Source organism: Neltuma alba, unplaced genomic scaffold (assembly GCF_004799145.2).
Source record: "Neltuma alba isolate B1F8T4 unplaced genomic scaffold, ASM479914v2 tig00012254_pilon, whole genome shotgun sequence".
Lineage (NCBI taxonomy): Eukaryota > Viridiplantae > Streptophyta > Magnoliopsida > Fabales > Fabaceae > Neltuma > Neltuma alba.
In genome coordinates this window covers 409,861-430,078 of record NW_021636780.1, presented here as the reverse complement: position 1 = coordinate 430,078, position 20,218 = coordinate 409,861, and the positions used below count along the sequence as shown (strand labels likewise).

Genomic DNA, 20,218 nt, shown 5'->3' with positions numbered 1-20,218 from the left:
GAATGAATGCTAAGATAAGTAGGCTGCTATCGATAAAATTTATGGAAGTTTATGAGATACGTATCATGAAAAATTTTCTTTACCAAAAATTTTACTTGCCATTTCCTTTTACATCTTATCTTCGTTAAAAATATTCAACCCTATCTGTCCTACTTTTGTTAAATCAAAACCCATTCAATTTTTTTAATCTCCTCCCTTACTACAACCAAATAAAGGGACAACATCCCCACGGATCACGCGGATCTAAAATGGAGATCGTGCCTCCCGTGTCTTTTCTCTTGTTAAGGAACCTAGCTGATCGACCCATTTATTCCCAATACGTGCTCAGCCCAATCCATTTACCGCATACACAGCTGACTGAGGTTCGCGGTAGCATCTGAGGATCCAAGCGCGCAGTCCAGTCCTCAACGACCCGATGCAGGTAAGCAAAGCTAATCGAAGTAACGAAAACAAACATCTACGTTATAACACAATTCCCAAAGCATCCCTATCACCTCAGAGGTCAACGACAGAAAGCAATTCTTTTCCACCCCAATTCCGTACACTCATCTAGCGCAGGAGGCATGTCCACGCGTCGAATAAACTATCATTGGAAAACCAACATTCAGAAGCAGAGTTTGTTAGGCATCTAAAAGCCGGGCTTCCAGTCTAACATGCTGCTTTGTTATGCGCAAAATCATTATTAGAACATCCGCAGGTTGGCAAATAATTTTTGATGGATACAACTGGAGATGGCATATTAATTCTGATAACAAAGGAAAGAAGGGAAAGATAAGTCGGTTTTACACCGAGACACGAAAAGTTTTGGGGCAACAGCAGTAACCAACTCCTCAAGATTACAAAGAGAGAACAGGGGAGGGGGTGTTCTCAAATCTCAACTATATCCTAGCTGCTGCTGTTGCTGTGGTGGTTGGTAATTGGTGTACCCTGCAGGATAGCTTCCATACATGTTAGGATCCTGTGCGGTAGCAGGAGCATATCCATAGTTCTCGTACCCCTGAGCATATCCGTAATACCCACCAGCAGCACCATTCCACTGGTTTGGATCTGGCTGAGTCTGAAGATTTATGCATTGGTCAGAATCAGACAGGCATTTATGCTTAAGACACTGCGGAATAATGAAAGAAGAAATTTTGTTACCGGTTTGTTTGAAGGACTCCGGCCCCAAGAGAGACGAACATTCTGCCCACCCAATACTGTTCCATTTAATGTCCTCAGTGCCTCTTCTGCACAGCTCCTGATGCATGAAAATTCAAGACAGAGATGGTAAGGCTATATACATGGAATCAACGTTGCTAGACAACTTTCAGAAGCAAATTTCCACCTGTCAGCAAACTGAACAAACCCACATCGTTTGCCTGCGGGAATCTTAACATGTACTAACTCGCCATATTGGCCAAAAACTTGCCTAAGATGATCATCCGTTACATTAGGATCCAAATTCCCAACAAAAATCTGCAGTTCAAAAATTAGGTCACAAGGATGCAGGGAAGAAAGTAAAAATTCCATATTGCAAAGTAGTACGCACAGTTGTATTATTTGGATCATTCTCGTTCTGTGCCACTGGAGGATTCTGATATGAAGCTGCATGATAAGAGCAGACATAAAGTAAAAAGATGAATTGCATAAACGGGGGAAGGAAGCAGACATTGAGAAACACCATGATCAAAGAAAATTGATGAATACATCTAGTCACAATAAATACCATGCAAACTTACAAGTCATAATAATAACAAATAATTCCTAAAGAAACACAATCCTCAGCGTGCATGCAGAGCAATTGAGAAGAAACAAACAAAATAATCAGCTCCATATACGCCACAATTCATAGGAAACCAAAAATAGTTAATCAGCATTAAATAAGCATAGAATATTAGCCATTAACTAATCAAACCATAAAATAATTATCCAAATTAACTCGAAAAGAGTAATCTCAATAGGTATATCTGGTATAAAGACAGCAAGGCAAGATCTTTGGCGCTATTAGAATTTGAATTATTGGGGATAAATATGCCGTGAGGAAAAGTCACCTCCCAAATCAAACATTAAGACATGAATAAGGGAATGGGAGAAACATAATTCAGTTTATACAACACAACGCCACTACAAATCATTGATTGACCTTGCCTTCACATCTCTCAGACTTTCCACAGTAGACAGAGATAAAAACAGATTAAATTGGCTCATATAGATTGGCGAGAAGACAGCCGTGAAATGTTTGCGCAGACAAGAAATTGACGAGTGGAAATAGTAAACAGCAATATAAGCAAGCTTAAATTGCACGCTGCTGTGCTACAAATTGTAAGGGCAGAATGGCAACGGAACCTAAAAATAAAGAAAAATATAAAATCGCTTAATAAAAGAATCAATAGCCACTCTGCAAGATATTTGGAGCAATTCCACTCCGTCTGCAATAGCACTAAACAAATAAGTTATTTTCTCATGGACTGAGGACCGGAAGCTGAAATCAATGTAACTTGAATGAAAAAGATGAGCAAATGGGGGGGGAAAAGGTACACAGCGTACAACAGGGGACTGCTGCAAAAGAAACTTAATGACGTAGTCCTTCTGGCAAGCTATTAGGAATGAAATTAAAGGAACAAAGATAAAGTGGCAGACTGAAAGAAAAAAAGTATCCAAAGAAACTTAATGATGTAGTCCTTCTGGCAAACTATTAGGAATGAAATTAAAGGAACAAAGATAAAGTGGCGGACTGAAAGAAAAAAACTATCCAGAGTAGCCGTGCACTGTAATTGGCTAGAACCAACGAGTTAAATGTGCTAAAAAGAATAACTCGAAAATTGCAGACGGGAAGAAAATGAGACCAAAAATAATGGGCAAGACATAAACGGGAACTGACCTACACAAGGCCATGCACTAAAATGGTAACCATTTCAGCTGATGAAATCAGTTCCAGGCTCCGAGATGACAGAGCCTCTCGACACCCTGCTTTGAGACAATAGGAGTTTTATAAGATTTTATAGTTTATAATTAAAGATCATTTACTTGGCCCAAATTTTTAAACGAAATTACAGGAAGAAATGATTGTGGACTGCATATCTTCAAGAGCGAAACTGAAATGGACCATAACTTAGCCCGTACATGACAGGAGAATTAAAACTGTAAAACCTTAATCAAACCCACGTAATGTCAAATAACTGCATGAAGAAGAGTCTACAACTATTAACATCAAAAGAAACCCAATTTAACATTCTATACAAGAGCATATATGGTACAGAAATTGGCAAAAGAAAAGGCCACACAGAAGACAATTTTGAAAGAGACGCACCTTTAGGCTGAGTGCCAGGGTTTTTGTTAGTGGCTGGTCCAATCCGCATGGGTCTCGTTGAACATAATACACCTTGCATCTCAGTCATAGCTCGCATTTGTTCATTTTCATCTCCAAACCTAACGAAACCATAACCCTTTGTCCTCCCAGTGAGTCTGTCTATCACAACTTTTGCACCTTTAACTGAGAGATACCTAGCCCGAAACGTCTCCTGCAGCATGTAATCTGTAACATCTGCAGCTAAATCTCCAACGAATATTGTGTAATCTGGAGTATCATCGTGCCGCTTCTCACCCGAGCTAAAAGATGCCCAGTTCAATCTAAAGGTTTGCCCACCATTCGGCATAATGGTTCCATTATATGATTGCAGCACTTTCTCAGCCGCCGCGCGTGTGAAAAACTCAATAAACCCATAACCTTCAGATTGATTAGTTTGCTTGTTTCTAATAACTTTCACCGAGCCTACCTGCAGGGAAATTCTCTTCGATCAGCAATTTTTAAAAAAAGGCCGCCACGTTTCCACACATTGCAGGGATAAATAATTATTCGCCCAAAATTAATTTGTTATTTAACATCAAGTTAAACAGCGGGTACTAAAAAAATTCCTAGGAGGTTCGTCTCTCATCTAGCAGCAGAAAAAGCCAGGATCTAAACAAGGGAAAACCGTAATCTTGCAGCTAAACCCGCACGGCAGGCGCTGGAAAACTATAAGAAGCCTACCTGATAAAAAGGCGGAGAATCCTTACCTCCGCTACGCATCAATGATATCATACTCTACCGAAAAGCGACGACCAATTTCGCGGCAACTTTAATAGAGAAACAAAAAAAAAAAAAGAAACAAAAGAGAAGGAGGAAAGGATTTTACCTCGCCAGTGTGAGCAAAACAAGAGTACAGATAGCTCTCGTCCATCCAGAACTGCAAATCACCGATCCAAAGAGTACGGACCTCATCCGCGCTTGCGGGTTGGACGGCTTGAGTCGTCGGCGGTGGAACGACCGACTGTGGCGGTGGTTGAACAGAGGGTGCCCACATCGGTGGCGCCTGAGCCTGCGGTGGCATCATCATGTAGGGATGTTGCTGCTGCGGGTATTGCTGAGGAGGCTGTTGGCCCATGGTTGGGGGAGCCATGCCAGGACCAGGCTGCATCATCTTGACTTCAGAGAAGGTGAAGATAGAAGAAGGAAAGGAATTAGGGCAAAACAGAGACTGCAGAAGCGTCTTTTTATGGACAGGGGCTCAACCCCCAAAGGTAACCCTAAAACGTAAAGGCTCCCAAGGTTGGGAATCGGCAGACGTAACCGAAGGGGCCGAATGGAACCAACTAGCTCCGCCCCTTTCCTTCTCTTTATATATAGGGTTGAGAGTTGATATGTAAAAGATAAAATATCAATAATTTAACCATAATTAATAAAATAAAATAATTAAAAGGGAGACGAGATATATATATACTCCTCCGGTCCTAATTATAAGACCCAATTGACTTATTTGAAGAGATTAAGGAAGTAAGTTAAGTTGGTTATTTATAATAAATAAGTGTTGTCATTCCTAAAATATCCTTGCTAATTAAGTATATTGGCTAAAACTATCATTATTAGAAGGATTATCTTGGAAAAAAATGCATAAATATAAGAGACAAAATGGATTGGGTCTTATAATTAGGACCAAATAAAAAGTCAAATTGGGTCTTATAATAAGGACCGGAGGAGTATATATATAAATAATTAAAATGTCATTCTGTGATAAATTATAAATAAAACACGGATATAGTAGTAGACATAGATATAGATTTAAAATTTCTGGTAAAATATATAATTAGAAATTATTTTAAAATATACTTAATATTCTTTAACTGTTGTTTAAAATGAAGGGGGGGGGGGGAAGCGATTATCTTATAGTAAGGTGAAGATATTTTGTAAGATGATGGTATTTCGCCCAAACTGCAGCAAGTTGTAGAATTTACCTTCTTTTTCTGGCCAAAAAAATTACCTTTTTTTAACGGAAAAACAACATATTTATACTTCATCGTCTATGTTTATGGGCCCAGAGTTGGCTAAAAGAATTAAAAAACATCACGATAAAAAGTCCTTTCAAGTAAGAAAATACAGTTGTGGATACATAACTCGTTTATATTAGAAACAACTACAAGCATCCTAATGATTGGATGAATTTAATTTTCGAAAGAATGAATTAATAATAGTTATTTGTGAGGAAAATAAAAATAAGATGCAGATATTAATTGAAACAATTTAAAACTTTAATATGTTTTTGAGACTTCGATTTTACTTTTTTTTTTTTATTTTTAGTAGAAACCAGGTGGTATCTCCTAACTGATAGTTAGAGACTAATCCTCTCAAAACATAAAGATCACTGAAATGGGTTTTGTCTCTCCCAACAAAATCTTTTTCATACACATGGTTTGGTTCGAACCCAACATATCATGTTTAAAGAGACAATTACTAACAGCCCAGTATCATCAGTGTAATCAAACCTGTGTCCTTCCCTCATAAAAAAAGTTTTATGCGATTAAATTAAATTATAAAATAAACCGTAAGACTTGACTTTATTAATTCACTCTTTTAGAGCTTGACTATCATTCTCCTGTGTGATCTATATACATAAGTATATATAACTCTGTCTTCTCAGACTTATCAGTTAGATGCAGATCTGAAACGATTCATTGAAGATGAATAAAAATAATTTTTAATATTATTTATTTCCGGTGGTAAAATTGGGATTGTAGGCTTCGGTGGTAGATTCGCGTTGGACATGATTCCAGACCGAACACGGCCACGTGCCCTGCATTGGTGCCAAAATCAACGGTGGATATTATTCTGCGTCTGTTCGATCAATTGGCGGTCTCATGATTTTGATCTGGCCGTTGCGTATCATTTATTTACGCATCAATGAGATGACACTTCTGTTTGACTTTAAAAGAGAATAAACATCATGTTGTAGTCTTATTTCAATCCTGATCTTTAGCTTTGAGACTGAAATCGTGTCCACAGTCAATTCTTCTTTTCACACCATCATATGGTACTCTTACTATGCAAGAACTAATTAGAAAGTTATATTAGTCCTATATATAGGACTTATTTCATATATTTATTAATTTATTTTTAAATTAATTCTATTAATATTTTCCTAATAATAATCAAGTAGAAGATAGAAGAAAGATATTTAGAATGTTTTAGAGAAAAAAATACCATGTTAACTAATTTAACTAATATTTTTAATCTATTTAAATTAATTAACTAAATCTTATATTAAAGTTTACATGGGTATCATTTTTTAAAACTAAACAGTAATTCAGTTCACCCGCCTCATATGAACCGAAGGCCTTCTAAGATTTATATGCAAACAGACTAGATAGTAAATTTTTCTTTTTTTTCTCAAATTAGCAAAAAAAGTTATAATAGCACCAAATTTTTAAAAATACCTAATAACCTCCAAATTATTCATTATGTATAATAACATTTAAAAATTATTTTTTTTTTGGTACAAATGAGAGGGGCAAAATAACTAATTAGCGAGTGAGAACGGCTAGTTCTCTCAACAAAAAATTGCACACCTCACATTTGAATGAAATTTCATATTCAAATCCGATGTTGAAATGCTAAACTTATAGTTCCAAAGGAAATTTCATCATGCTATGAATTTGAGAAAACACAAGGCTATGGATTTACTAACCCTATATTTGGTACGAGGGAATTGGAGAGAAACAGAGAAAAAAAATTAATAAGCTCGATTTAAAAAATTAAAAAAGCAGAGTTATAAAATTTTAAATAAAAAAAAGATACAAGATAAAAAAATAAAAAAATAAATTGAAAAATTTTAATTTTATTTGTTTAATTTTTTAAACAGAAGTCATTAAAATGTTATCTAACCCCCCTCTCTTCCATTTTTCTCATACTAAACGTCCTCCAGTAGTATAAGTAAACCCTGCATCTACCAAATTTATTTACTTACTATATACCTATGCTGGCAACTTGCCAACTTGTGGTTCAAATTGAGGCCACAACCTCCCGGCAGAAAAAAAAGAATAGAGGCCATAACGCCCCCAACTTGGCAACCCACCCTAACAAAAGGCAAAGCCAACCGCCTTACCTTTTCTGACATCCATCCAAATATCATATCTAGCAGCCAAACACACAATACCAATATCAGAATTCAGAACCCTTCTTCCATGGAGCTGCCATCCCCTCTCCATCCTCTTCCCTGGCAATACCTTTTCCCTCCTCACCTCCTCCTTCCACACAACCTCATCCCTCCAAACTATGTTCACTGGACCCAAACGCCAGAATCTCACATTTTCTCTGCTGACATCCCTGGTACACATATACATATATACACACACACACACAAATGTCTTCCTTCACCCTTTTTCACAATTTTTTTTTTCCTGTGTTTGGCTCCTCGCATTAATTTGTTTGGTTATTTTGCGTGTGTTAGGTGTGAGGAAAGAAGAACTGAGAGTGGAGGTTGAAGATTCGAGGTACCTCATAATCAGAACTGAAGAAGCAGAGGAATCCACAGAGGCTCCTGCGAGGAAGTTCATGAGGAAGTTCAGGCTTCCAGCTAGGGTTGACCTCGAAGCCATCTCTGCAGGATATGAAAATGGAGTCTTGACCGTTACGGTTCCCAGATCTTTGAGGAGAGGCTTCTTTATTGACCCTTCTGCTGTGCCTGAGACAATGGAAGTTCTTGCTAGGGCTGCTTGATGAATTCCCAATACTTTGCTTCTTCTTTGTTCATATATTTCTGGGGAAAATCAGCAGCCTCTGAATTTGGATATTTTATCTGCTCACTGTTATTTACAGAAGTGACATTTAGTTTAAGTCCTCGTTTTATTGGCTTATCTGATTATTTCAAATTCGAAGCTTTCTTAGTTTTTTTTTTTTAATAATTTTTGATAACTGGGTGAGGGAAAATGGAAGAAAACCTATAACATCCATTGGTAGTTCTTTGCCAATCAGTGATCACTTTCTTTTTCAAGCCGTCAGAAAAATAAGAATGGATAAGAAATCTGATTTCCAAACATAACCTTCACGCCAAAGTAAAAGACCTTCCACGTAGATGCAGATATTTTGGCCGGCGATCCCGGTAGTTAATACTTTTGCTTTGTGTGTGTGGAAAGGAAGAAGCCTCCGCTGGCCAAAAAAGGAAAAAAGGGAGGCAGCCTCCAAATATTAATTATGACACAAAGGATATAAAATATTATCATGTGCCAGTTGCGTGACGACATTGACTTTGCCCGAGAATCACAAGATTTTTCGGTTGATCTAATACGATGAGACTTTTCCCATCTGATGGCTTGACGACGAAGATCGAAGAATGGTAGTCTTTCAGTTAAGAGGCACCACTTTCTTTTCTCCGATTTACAACAAAAGGCAGCAACTTAATAGGACTTGAAGATAGGGAATTTGTAACGTTTTTACAACATTTTTCTTTAGTTTCCATCTAAACATCCTAAACAAATCAAAACAAGAAATTATGAAGCTTAAATTCGCCTTAATATCAATATGTCAACAAGAAATGGGGGGGTGGGTCCAGAGAATAGTTGCGACTACAACACAATCACACACACATATATATAACATTTCTTTTTTAGTTGAATATTCAAGAATTGTGTCAGTTAACAAACGAGTAACAATGTTTCTGATCAGGAAATCAGCTGGATACCCCAATCATTGAACCCACGAGATGTGCAACGAATAAATCAGAGTAAGACGAAGGTTTGTTTCCTTGGAAATATCCAACCTTTGCACACTCTATTTGGGCATCATAACTACACTTTAGGCATTTGTTATCAGTTTGAGAATCCCAGCAGCCTCCTTCAATCTCCTCTCTCTATTCTCTCTTATTACTGCACTAGGAGCTCTGCCATTTCTGCAGTTAAGCAGATAGATCAGATCAGATCAGGAGTATAATCCAAGTTCCCTGTTAGTTCTATCTCATCTAACTTTTGAAGAGCCAGAGGGTTTGTTTTTAACAAATTTCAGTTTTTTTCAAACAAAAAACGTAACACCAATTATTATGAATTATTTTTAAAAAGGTTCTTTGTAGTTTATGCTGTACTTCTACTGAAAAATCTCACTGTAAATTTTGCTTTTTCCTGTAGACTGTAGCCCAGTTCTGACCTTTTCTCGTAGATTCCCTTCCGTGTAAGCTCCTCAACAAGAGCATGCAGTCGTTTTACAAGAGCAGGTAACTTGCGTAACGATTCAACACCTTTAGGAGTTGAAGATATCTTCATCAAAAGTTCCGAAGCAATAAAGTAACTGTCCTCCTTATTCCTGGGGAGAATTTAAAAGGTTAAAACTTAAATTGTATGGAACAACTAGCAAGACAACAATGCTCTTGTCAACTTTTAACGTTAGCCCCTACTAGAGTGTGACACATACCTCAGTAATTCCCAGAGGATTGTCTGCATGGAACCGTTGCTTTGGATCAGCAATTCAAGTAGGTGAGGGTAGCGGGCTAGATTTCGGAGAGTTGACAGAGCATGCTTAAGAACCTCCTGATCAGGTATACTTCGGCTTACTGAGCGAATAAGCGTCAGCAACTTGTCAATAGCCCCTGCGGCGACAAGTTCTTCACAACATTTCTGGGAATGTTCCGTAGCCATGTCTGCGACGAAGATTGAAATAATATAAGGTAGAGATAACTTCTTAATTATGCCAGATTGTCTGTAATGTTTAGTTAAACAATCTCATACGATAGAAAGACAGTAATAAAGCTTGCCTCTAAATTCTAAACGGCAACTTTGCACATAGTATGCCAATGGGAATCAGACAACATACTTGGAGCAACTTAACGTCGTGTTTGTAAAAGACCACTGCTATTTTAATATTTGTAGTTCAAAGACAAAATCCAGGAAAAAGTTTAGGTTATTTGGTTACAAGAGGCAAGATACTCCAAAACTGATCTGAACATCTCATGCTTCTATAAAGAGCTTGATCTAATAAAAACAAATTAAATATTGTTATTCTTACCCAACGTTGCACAAGTATGAAGGATGCCACTGACACTCTTCATATGAAGCAGCTCTGAAAGCGCCAGGAGAAGTCTGTTTATGAGACGCTTGCTATCGTCCACATTTCTGGCAGACTTCTTTACCCTCAAGCGCAAGTCTCGCAGCTGCTCTCTTGACTCCTTCCGAGCAAGGTAACCTTTCCAGTGGGACTAGAAAATATAGAAGTTATTAAAAAGAATAAACTAGATATTGATGAAAATAGGACAATGTTTACAAGCGTCATCACCTGCACCATCACAATATCAGTCCCTTATTTTGGGATAAGTACAATCCAATCATGGATTATAGGGGCTTCCCCATAAATGTCATCTCAAGTATTTCAAAATGAATTATGAAGCTAACTCGAAATACCAAGAGCAGGTGCATGGTTGCATCAATCAACTTATAATAGAAATCCGGCATAGTTAATGAAGGCGATCAGATTACCGTACTTGAATGACAATAACATGGTGTCTGCGAACAGTTGCCATTCGCCTAGCAATCCACCCCCGAGTACACGATTGGATTATAACTACAGACTTTGTTCTTAACTTGTGTAGCAAGACACCCCTCCACCACCGCTGCAATTTCAGAACAGAACACAGATATAGTTCCAGTTGAAAACTAGAGTAACCAGCTGATCTTAAAATGCAACCACTTGGAACCATTGCGCGTTGACGAGATGCACCCCCTGCATTACGACAACATGCCGGAATCATATAGTAAGAAAATGTTAATGCACAATTAAAATCGTGCAAATGATAGCTAAAGAGAAGATTTAGAAGGGTATACGCAGAAACGCCTATGGATTACCCAAGAGTCTATTTCGTGATAAATGCCCCCTAATAAAACGCTGAATCTGCAGCACTGCATCTTTCCGACAATTGAGAGCCTTCTGGTACTTCAGACTAAGAATGACGGTCTGGATCTTCATTGCAGCGCCTCTTTGGCACATGAAGTCCCTTCTCGCCAGCCAAGCGCGGCAATGCCTCTGGATTCATTCAAAGCACACCATAAAAATCTAGAATAAAACTTCAAAATATAAGAACAAACTTCGTCGATTGATTTGGATTAGAGACATGAATGAGGGCAAAGCAAACTAAAAGTTTCACTGAGCCATTACAAACCAATTACGATGTAAATAGCAGTTCTACTTGAACCCATTGGTCAGTATATAATCTGCCTTAGTAAGGGAATAAGTCAATAACCCATCATTTTCTTTTCCGTGTAGTGGAAGGTCAAGCAAAAAAGAAAAGTAAATTTTAGCAATAGAACGATTGTCGGGTCTTACTTGAATTGAAACGATGCGACTTCTACGTGCATAAGCTTCCTTCCGTGCAATCCATGCACGTGTGAACGATTGAATGACAATGGCTGCCTTAAATGCCATTTTGAAGTGTTGAAAAGTCTTTACACTAGCAGACATTCGAAAATAACATTGGATTTTCAGAACAGCTTGAATCTGATTCAAATATATTCTTCTTAACCGCCACCTACGAAAGCTGCTTTGAATTATTGTCGCACAGAAGTGCCTCTGAGTAAACTTGCAGCACATATACCTCTTCCAAGCAAGCTGAATCCTGATGGCCGCTTTCGTTTGAAGTTCAAACATAACCTTTTGTGAGTACAAATACGAAGCTTTCTCTTGCTGCTCAAGCATGTGATTATATCTAGATCGTGCCATCCAACCACGAACAAATTTCTGAACAGTAGTGGCAGCAGCCACTGGATCTGAAGCCGTCAATTGAGGAAGTATACTGCATTCCTGCTGATGCCTCCAAGAGAGCCAACTCCGCACTGCTTGCTGGATAAGCAATGCGGACCTCTTTAGCTTCAAGAAAGAGTGCCTTTGAACGAAAAACATGGCATCTCTCCTATGTGTTTCTGGTCTCTTGTGTATCGCTGTTCAAATGAACAAGCAAAACATGCCATGAGTACTTGACGAAATTACTCACAAATGTTCAAGAGACAGCTAATTCGCAGCATACCACATGAAAAATTTTGACCTTGGACGAAGGAGAACGATGACTCCTGCCTCACTTCTAGCCAAGCTCGGAAAACAGTTTGCAAAAGAGAGACAGCATTATGCATTTTAAGAAACGTGCGACGAGCAACCAATCTTCTGAAACGTGATTGTATTGTTATTGCAGCGGTTTCTGGAATCATTACACAACAATTATCGATATGGAAGACGTATCGTCAGCACTAGTTCTACAAGCATTATATTACTTACAATGTAATAATGAGCTACAATATGTGGCAAAAACTATCATATACAATCACAGCTGCTGAAGTTGGAGAAGGACCAAGTGATACGAATAATATTTTGTCAACGTAAAATTATCAAGTTCAATAATTAGTGAGCCAATAGAGAAAACATAGATGCTCATTAGCCTTGCCAATAGGCTACCTTATCTATTGTAATTGTTGCCAGTTAGAAATTGATGGGTGATGGACTAAGGCTGTGTTTGTGAAAGTGTTTGTATGCCTCCATTTGCGGTTGAATGAGCAAATATGCGGTGGATAAAATTTGTGGTGTTTGCATTAATGATTTGGCAATTTAACTTTTGTATAAAAAGCCACTGTAAGTCAAAAGTAAAAATTTGGTACTTATAGCTTTCGGCTTTTGAAAATTAGACAGAGAAAGTTAAAAAAATGCTGAGTCCCACTTTTAAGAAATTTACTACTCTCTTCACTGTAAGCTTTAAATAATTAATTTGCAGATAACAAAAAAATTAATTAAAATTAATTGAAAGTAATAAATAAGCTATAAATGCATTCCCTCCTGTTCATAATATAAGTCATTTTAACTAATTCGTTAAATGACTTATATTTTGGACCAAGTCATTCTTCTAGAAGTGATTTATATTATAGATTAGAGAGAATGCTTTTGATTTCAAATATATCTTTATAACAAATAAAATAAAGGATAAAAGAAAATATATGAGGAAATGTAAATGAGAGTATAACATATGAGAGAGAATAAAATATATATTATTTAATAAAATTTATGTTTTTTTTTTGTTATTTTATAACTAAACTTACTTTTTCAATAATAATCCAAATAACTCCATTTTTGTAAACTGACTTATTTACAAAAATCAATCCAAACACAAATCATATTATCCAATCTAACTTTTACCTCATCAAAACAGGCTTAAGTCTTGCTTCTCTAACTACGTATGAGTAATTTTAAGGGGAGAAAAGGGAAGCTGATCCATTTGCTAAGAAAGCAAGATATGCAATTCCTTCAAGGGAAAGGAGATGCATGTAGCGCTGCAGAACAAGAAAAAAGACTGAGCAAATCGCATGAGTTACCTTTTCTGACGTTGGCGCTGCTTTCAATGGGTCTACACGCAGCCGGTTTCATATAAGATTTCTGATTTCTTTCAGCCATGAGTTGCCACCAAGCCTGGATGGCCTTGAATTTTTTTGCAGCATCTATCTTAATAGATGAGCGGGCATCAATCAAGGATAAATTTGTGTGTGTGTGTGTATGAAAAGAAGGAAATTATGAAGTTAATATCATTTTCATCAATAACATCATAACGTTCTCGTTAAAAATTTTAAGATAATGCTCATTTCTGGCCTAATATGCTCAGAATTGACATTTTTCCATCAAACTACTGATAAAAAATGAGACATCACAATGCCGTTTACCCAACTGCAAATCCAGTTACCATGAAAGAACCACACTATGGGCTACCTTTGAATCCTACGCAAACCCGTAGACAAGTACAATATGTTTTCAAGATATCACCCATTTAGGGTTCACGGACCTGCTTTCATTTTTCACTGGTATAAAATCTTCTCACTTCTCTTAACACTAAAGCACATGATTCCAACTTATAAAGAGAAACAAACGGCCGTGAGACGAGTGTAGAAAGTGGTACTAAGTTTGTGAATGGTGACTCGGTTGTTAATAAGATGTCAGCCAAAGCAATGCAAATTTACTGCATGTATGAAAATCAAATTCATTAATGTATAATTAATTATTAAACGACTTGCATAAATGACCAAACTCTGAACCACTAGCGAGTCAACAGTGAAACCTTCGTTGTCATGCACATCAGAAGCGTCCGGCTTGTGTGCTGCTCCAGTATTAGAAAGACACTGCTCCATCCTCAAATGTTTCCGGTACAGACTTTGGCAATCACAACCAAGGAGCTTATGGAAATTTAATTGATCCTAGAAAGAAAGAGAGAGATGTTTTTACGCCATTTCCCTAGTATGACAATAGCAGTATGTGAATGCCATCCAAGTTCATTTTACCACATTTTTCTTGACAAATAATTGCCTTGCAAGGAAAACCAACAATATCACTACACTTCGATCACTGGAAGCGCCGTTATATTCGAGTAGGTCGCTTATTTGAAGTACCTGCAGAATAACATGCCAAGCGTTACTGTTACCAATGTAATATGTAATAAAATGAGATATTTGTAATTTTGTATTGAAGTCACTTCTTGGCTTCCACAAAAAGAGATCTCTTTTCAACTTTAGTTATTTCAGAATTTTAGTGTTGTTTTCGCCACTACACAAAAATAAGTGATCTGTTAAATTCTTGCGACCCTCGGACGCTGCCAAGAAAATAGTCGAACTCTCCAGAAGAGACATTTTCACCACTCAGGATATTTACCTCCGGAAAATTTCCTAATAATGTTGTCAACCTCTGTGATAATATAAAATTGTACACTGCATCTGAATAATCGTTGACAGACATTATTGATTCCTTGCCACTCTTTGGATCGACTTCCTGTGGGGGAAAAAGGGGAAAAAAACTAAAGCTACTGGTTTTAAATAATGACGTTTCGGCACGAATCTCAAGAAGAATAAGATTCACTACCTTCATTAAACAGGAACTATGAAATTCTTTCTGGAAATAATAATCAAGTAAGCACCAGATAGCTTTTCCATCAACTAATGAATCAAAATTGTCAACCCCACAATCATAATTTGCACAAACTGCCTGGAATAGAGAAAGCAACATGATCATATAAACAATATAAGGAAATATATTTTCAACATATGCCTCCATGAAACGCATCGGCCAAAGCTCGAGCGAAGAAAGGAAATTACGAGTAGTGCTTAGCCTGGCAGTAACAGCAGGGAATACACTGTAATGAAATGACGCTGCAAGGTACAACTCCGCAAATTGTATGCATCTAAGTACGGTAAATCTAACAAATTTACAAGAGATAAATACTCTGAAACTGTGAATCAATACAAGCAGTTAAACAAATACAAGACAAACATTATGTTTGAAAATCTTACGGCCATGCAGCGCATCAACCTTTTCAAGCCAGCTTTGGATAGTAACTTTTATGTAACGAATATAACTTACAAGTTTCTTGCAAGACAACGGAAAATATTACACGAAGATGGTAATTGGTATGAAATGCAAAAGAGTACTAAAAGTAAACAAAGCATTACGGATTGCTCAACATTCTTAATTCCGCAGGAAATTTTCTGAACCAAATGTGAAAGTATCATTGACGTAGTACCTGAATCCAATTCAAAAGCAATTCCAATGAACTTGAATTTGCATTGTTAATGGCATTCTGTAATATGCCCAAAAAAAAAAAGAAAAAAGAAGTTAAGGCTTAAGTATCATAGACGTTTTTTCTTAAGAAAATATTAGAATCAATGCATTTATTCACTTATAAATTAAAGCAGGAAACTAATTTAAAATGGGACGTACCACACCAAGTCCTCGAATTTTACCAATTTCCTCTAGTAAACATGATTTATCAACCAGAAGAGGTAGCTGCAAATACATTGACATGGGACGTTAGTTAGATTGCTATCCAGCACAAAATCTAATAATAACCAGATCCTAAATCAACAAGGTTGCAGCAATATTATAAATTTAAAAAAGGTGTGTCACCTGCAAATGAACAAAGATATTCCACAGCAACGAGAGAACAAGTTCTTTGTCTCCATTGGCAACGTCCTCTGCTTCAATCATCATGTTATCCTCATCGTGTAGCAAAACACCAGCTTTCTTAAGGTATTGTAGCGCAAGGCCACAGTTGGCCAAGTTCTTCTTATAAGTGTCTGAGGGAACTACGATTTTCTGTCCACATAGTGACGCATCAAATTCATAATCAGTTGCAATATCGAAACACATAGCACTTAAAGTACCAAACATGCTAATATTATTTCCACACACATATAACCAACCGTGAGGATGGAAGAATCATGCTGCAAAAGCTGTATAGCTCTACAGAGCTTTAATCCATCTTGGAGATCTACAAATAAATCTCTGACCTTGAAATCATACTCGACCAGTGGCCCCTGCAAAATTACAAAGAAGCCGGATAGTAACTCCTTTCCATAAGCTATCCTGATGCAATTCCTCCTCATCACCAACGTAATGGAAGTTAAAATAAACGTTACCATCAAAAAGATTTTAAAATAAATCAAGGCATCAAAAGTTACCCATAGGAAAGCATAAGCTCACATAAATGAGCCATTGAGCTCTGATTGAATATGTCATAAACCACTTACCTGTTGATGAGATACTTTGTAACCTATTATTACTAAATGAGCCAGAAGATTTCCTTCTCCGTGCATTACCTCTGACGATAGGAATTCTAGTTTGAAACCGAGAGGAGAGAAAAGTTAAATGGCAGTTATTTTGAAAACATTGACAAAAGTAGAAGTAGGACTGATACATAGACAAAGATTTACCACTGATGACCTGACCACTTGATTTAATCCAAGAATCTGCTTTAAACAACAAAGGGGAACCCCCATCCAATCCATCGATACCATACTTAAGTGAAAGGCAGCTCTGAGATTTAATTCTATCCAGAGTAAGCACAATCAATAATATTCTCTTTAAAATCACATTCCCCAAATTCTCATAGTACCCTGGCCTGTATAGGCCGTCAACCATCTTGTTATAAGCATATGCTTTTGCCAAACCCGCATGTGAAAAAAATTGCTTGTCAATAACCATTTTCAAAAACGTGATTTCTTGTTCGGAATCATCATCCCCGTTAGGCACCAAGGAGTCACCACCAAAAATTATATATAATCCAATCCGGAGCCAAATGGGATTATAAGACATTAGAATTCTTGTGGCTTTATTTTTCAATCCGAGATCTGTCACTATGGGGCAATGTGGCTTCAACTTTAACCTGCCTTCATCGATATTCTGGCAAATAAATCATAAAAATTTGGAACAAAATTCAATTAGTCCCATAGCGATTAGGTCCTGTGAAAAGCACAAGTGTTCTACAAATTAAGATCCGTTTCTAATCAATTGTGAACTGCACGGTATTCAAATCGGATCAACTATGAAGTGTGTTTCATGCACTATGCAGTAGTTATTAGCTCGGTCTCTCTCTTATGCCAAACAACATGGCTAATGCATTATCCATAACAGTTAACATGCCCTCAATATCCTACAACAACCACAAGCCTTGTCCCGCTGGGTGGGGGCCCTCAACATCCTAAGCCCTCTAAAATCCAAAAGTGAATGACTTAGTATAAAATAAAAATGTGCCAGAACTCCAGAACTGACTGAGTTATGGCTTCTATGTATATTTTTAAAACTAAAATATTAAAGCCGTTATTCAGATGACCTAATTCACTGAAAATTCACAGTAATTAAAGGAAAAGAGAAGAAGAAAAGATTATTCTGTCTAAAAATTCATGCCAAGTCAATGGAGGACCAAAACAAACCTTGGTGACTTGATTCATAACTTCAAAAATTTCTTTACAACTTCCCAAGTTCAGATAAATTCTCATTCGCTGCTTCAAATCATCGAAACTGCAGACATCCTCCAGAGATTCCCTCAAGTGCGAAAACATAGAATTTGGCAACTCCAAGGGCGTATTTTCATTACCAACATTGTCCTCTGCCCGCGACCAAATCTTCCTCTGCCTCTTCGGAGTACGCCAGGCTTTATCGACCCCAATGGAAATCCCAGGACCGCTATCCCTCTTGCCCTTCGTAGCCTCCGCTTCAGAATGCTTATCCCCCATCCGAATACCGCCGATGGACAAGTTACATCCGCACGTAGCAGGGTTTTCGAACAAAAAATTAAGCCAAACAGTGATAGACTTGGCTAAAGATTTAAGAGACTGTTCTTTCTTGATTTGAGCTTTTCTCGAGGATTGAGACTGCTCAAGTTCAAATGCCTTGAGTTTCCTGGCTGCCGCGGCGGACTTCTTTGTTCGAGCTGAAGATGGTGGAGCGACAGACGGCCGGCGACGGAACGCTGACGAGTGCGGCGTTTGCTTGGAGGCAGTGAAGAACTTCTGACAAGGGGATTGGAAGTTGAGGTTGTAAGAGGGACGTTTCGGAGTTTTGAAATTGGATATGTCCTTGAAGATCGAAGATGACGAAACATGCGGTGATGGACAAGGAGGTTCATCGCCGTCCATCCTTTATCTCGATTACGTTTGGGATTTGAGTGGCTTTTCCTGAGAAAGTGTTCGAGGGAATGGAGTTTCTTGCAGTGTTGTCGGAAACTGGAAGAGAACGGCACTGCCGGAGTCGGAAGAGTTCGGTTTTGAATTTGAAATGTGACGGAGAGCGCGCAATATGATGGGGGCCTGAGACCTGAGCAGTGGATGACACGTGACTTGGCGGCTTTTCCCCCCATTTTTTTTTCCCACTTTTGCAAAGAAAAATAAACGTCCCTGTGATGAAATGTATTATAGGCAATTTTTTAATTATGATTTATGCAATACAAGATAATTATATGAGAAAAATTTTACTTCAATTTATATAAAACGTGCTCATTAATACTTAGGAACATGATTCTAATCGAGTCTTTAATCTTTTGACCATTGAAGTTGACCACCTTTTTTTTTCAAATCAAAATTTTAATAATATCGATTATTTTGATTTATTATGGTCTACTTGAAATGATTTATAAATAGCTTTTTAATCATAATTTATAAAATATGAAGTAAGTATATAAGATAAATTTTGTCTTAATTTATATAAAATATATTTATAAGTAATTTCAAATGTGATGTCAAACGGGACCTTATATTATTCAAATAATAATATTTGTTTTAACAGTAATTGAAAAAATCAGGCCAGGTGAGAAAAATCTCATGTAGCTCGTATTAATGTATACTTGTTTAGTCTTTGAAGTTCCAACAACTGACCGATTTATGTATTATCTGAACTGGCTTACTTAGATTTCTTCCATATTTAGATCAGAATTATAAAGGACAAATCTTTTATGATATCAGACGGGGTTATATATGCTGCGATTCATATTCATAAACTGTGGTCAAGTTGAAGCTCAAAAAAGGATTAATGTAGAGCAAGTTGATAACACAAGCCGATACAAGGAAACAGATGGGAATTGGCTCTTTAATCCGTGAATGAAGAGAATAACGCCACACTTTTCTGGTATCAAACCATCCAGAAGTGAAAGTTAATTATATCAGGCTTCGACCCTTCCAGATCAAGGGGGTGTTTGGCAACTTTTAAAATCACTTTTGAAAAGTGTTTTTTTGTAAAACGAGATAAACTCCTCCACATATTTATTTCGTAAACTATAAAAACACTTTTAAAACCATAGTTTGATTTCCATCCAAACACTCCCAAGTTAAAAAGGACCATGAATGGCAAAATGATCAAAATTACCAACTCTCTCTCTTATTTCCATCACATTAGATTCACCTTCCTTGGTTGTTGCTTTTTATAAACTGTCTGTTTGAACTTTTTTTCTTGTACTCCGATGAGCATAAGATGTGCTTGCTAGAAGTTACTCATCACCCTTCTGTAATCATTTTCTATTTCTGCCCTTTCTTTCTTTTTTTTTTTTGCCAACATATATAGTATAAGGATAATGTCAAATCTAATTGATAATTTGTCAGCTCATAACCCTATGAGTGAGTAGTTTGAATTAAATTCAGATATAGTGCTTGCTTTGGCATAAAA

At 37.2% G+C, this 20,218-nt stretch overlaps 3 protein-coding genes across 5 annotated transcripts; 1 reads left to right on the top strand and 2 right to left on the bottom strand.

The window, feature by feature from the left end:
• Nucleotides 1–641: 641 nt before the first annotated feature.
• Nucleotides 642–4,591, bottom strand: LOC114725503 (polyadenylate-binding protein RBP45). The gene is made up of 6 exons (XM_028912022.1): nucleotides 4,155–4,591; nucleotides 3,290–3,755; nucleotides 1,529–1,584; nucleotides 1,325–1,455; nucleotides 1,141–1,237; nucleotides 642–1,057 (listed from the first exon to the last, which is right to left on the bottom strand). The coding sequence occupies exons 1-6, from the start codon at nucleotides 4,437–4,439 to the stop codon at nucleotides 875–877; spliced, it is 1,218 nt and encodes a 405-aa protein (XP_028767855.1). The 5' UTR covers nucleotides 4,440–4,591; the 3' UTR covers nucleotides 642–874.
• A 2,740-nt stretch (nucleotides 4,592–7,331) lies between these two features.
• On the top strand, nucleotides 7,332–8,175 carry LOC114725505 (15.4 kDa class V heat shock protein). Its single transcript, XM_028912024.1, has 2 exons — nucleotides 7,332–7,618; nucleotides 7,740–8,175. The coding sequence occupies exons 1-2, from the start codon at nucleotides 7,474–7,476 to the stop codon at nucleotides 8,006–8,008; spliced, it is 414 nt and encodes a 137-aa protein (XP_028767857.1). The 5' UTR covers nucleotides 7,332–7,473; the 3' UTR covers nucleotides 8,009–8,175.
• A 593-nt stretch (nucleotides 8,176–8,768) lies between these two features.
• LOC114725450 (abnormal spindle-like microcephaly-associated protein homolog) lies at nucleotides 8,769–18,837 on the bottom strand. 3 transcript variants are annotated; one of them, XM_028911964.1, is made up of 20 exons: nucleotides 17,995–18,837; nucleotides 16,996–17,464; nucleotides 16,813–16,898; nucleotides 16,486–16,599; nucleotides 16,190–16,378; nucleotides 16,004–16,069; nucleotides 15,807–15,863; nucleotides 15,149–15,271; nucleotides 14,942–15,058; nucleotides 14,578–14,682; nucleotides 14,355–14,490; nucleotides 13,621–13,743; nucleotides 12,291–12,458; nucleotides 11,594–12,204; nucleotides 11,116–11,293; nucleotides 10,755–10,993; nucleotides 10,283–10,472; nucleotides 9,692–9,917; nucleotides 9,428–9,583; nucleotides 8,769–9,176 (listed from the first exon to the last, which is right to left on the bottom strand). In XM_028911964.1, exons 1-20 carry the CDS (start codon nucleotides 18,697–18,699, stop codon nucleotides 9,083–9,085), a joined length of 4,152 nt encoding a protein of 1,383 aa, XP_028767797.1. In that variant the 5' UTR covers nucleotides 18,700–18,837; the 3' UTR covers nucleotides 8,769–9,082. The 3 variants fall into 3 exon arrangements, with proteins under 3 accessions (XP_028767797.1, XP_028767796.1, XP_028767798.1); XM_028911963.1 differs by having other exon boundaries at nucleotides 14,575–14,682; nucleotides 17,995–18,836; XM_028911965.1 differs by having other exon boundaries at nucleotides 12,309–12,458; nucleotides 14,575–14,682; nucleotides 17,995–18,836.
• Nucleotides 18,838–20,218: the final 1,381 nt, after the last annotated feature.

Coding starts and splice junctions, on each gene's coding strand:
- LOC114725503 (XM_028912022.1), bottom strand. CDS start 4,439: ATGATGCAGCCTGGTCCTGGCATGGCTCCCCCAACCATGGGCCAACAG. Junction 3,756..4,154: donor GTTTTGCTCACACTGGCGAG/GTAAAATCCTTT, acceptor ATTTCCCTGCAG/GTAGGCTCGGTGAAAGTTAT. Junction 1,058..1,140: donor GGAGTCCTTCAAACAAACCG/GTAACAAAATTT, acceptor ATAAATCTTCAG/ACTCAGCCAGATCCAAACCA.
- LOC114725505 (XM_028912024.1), top strand. CDS start 7,474: ATGGAGCTGCCATCCCCTCTCCATCCTCTTCCCTGGCAATACCTTTTC. Junction 7,619..7,739: donor TTTCTCTGCTGACATCCCTG/GTACACATATAC, acceptor TGCGTGTGTTAG/GTGTGAGGAAAGAAGAACTG.
- LOC114725450 (XM_028911963.1), bottom strand. CDS start 18,699: ATGGACGGCGATGAACCTCCTTGTCCATCACCGCATGTTTCGTCATCT. Junction 15,272..15,806: donor TGCTTTTGAATTGGATTCAG/GTACTACGTCAA, acceptor TCTCTATTCCAG/GCAGTTTGTGCAAATTATGA. Junction 14,491..14,574: donor TATTTGTCAAGAAAAATGTG/GTAAAATGAACT, acceptor CTTTCTTTCTAG/GATCAATTAAATTTCCATAA.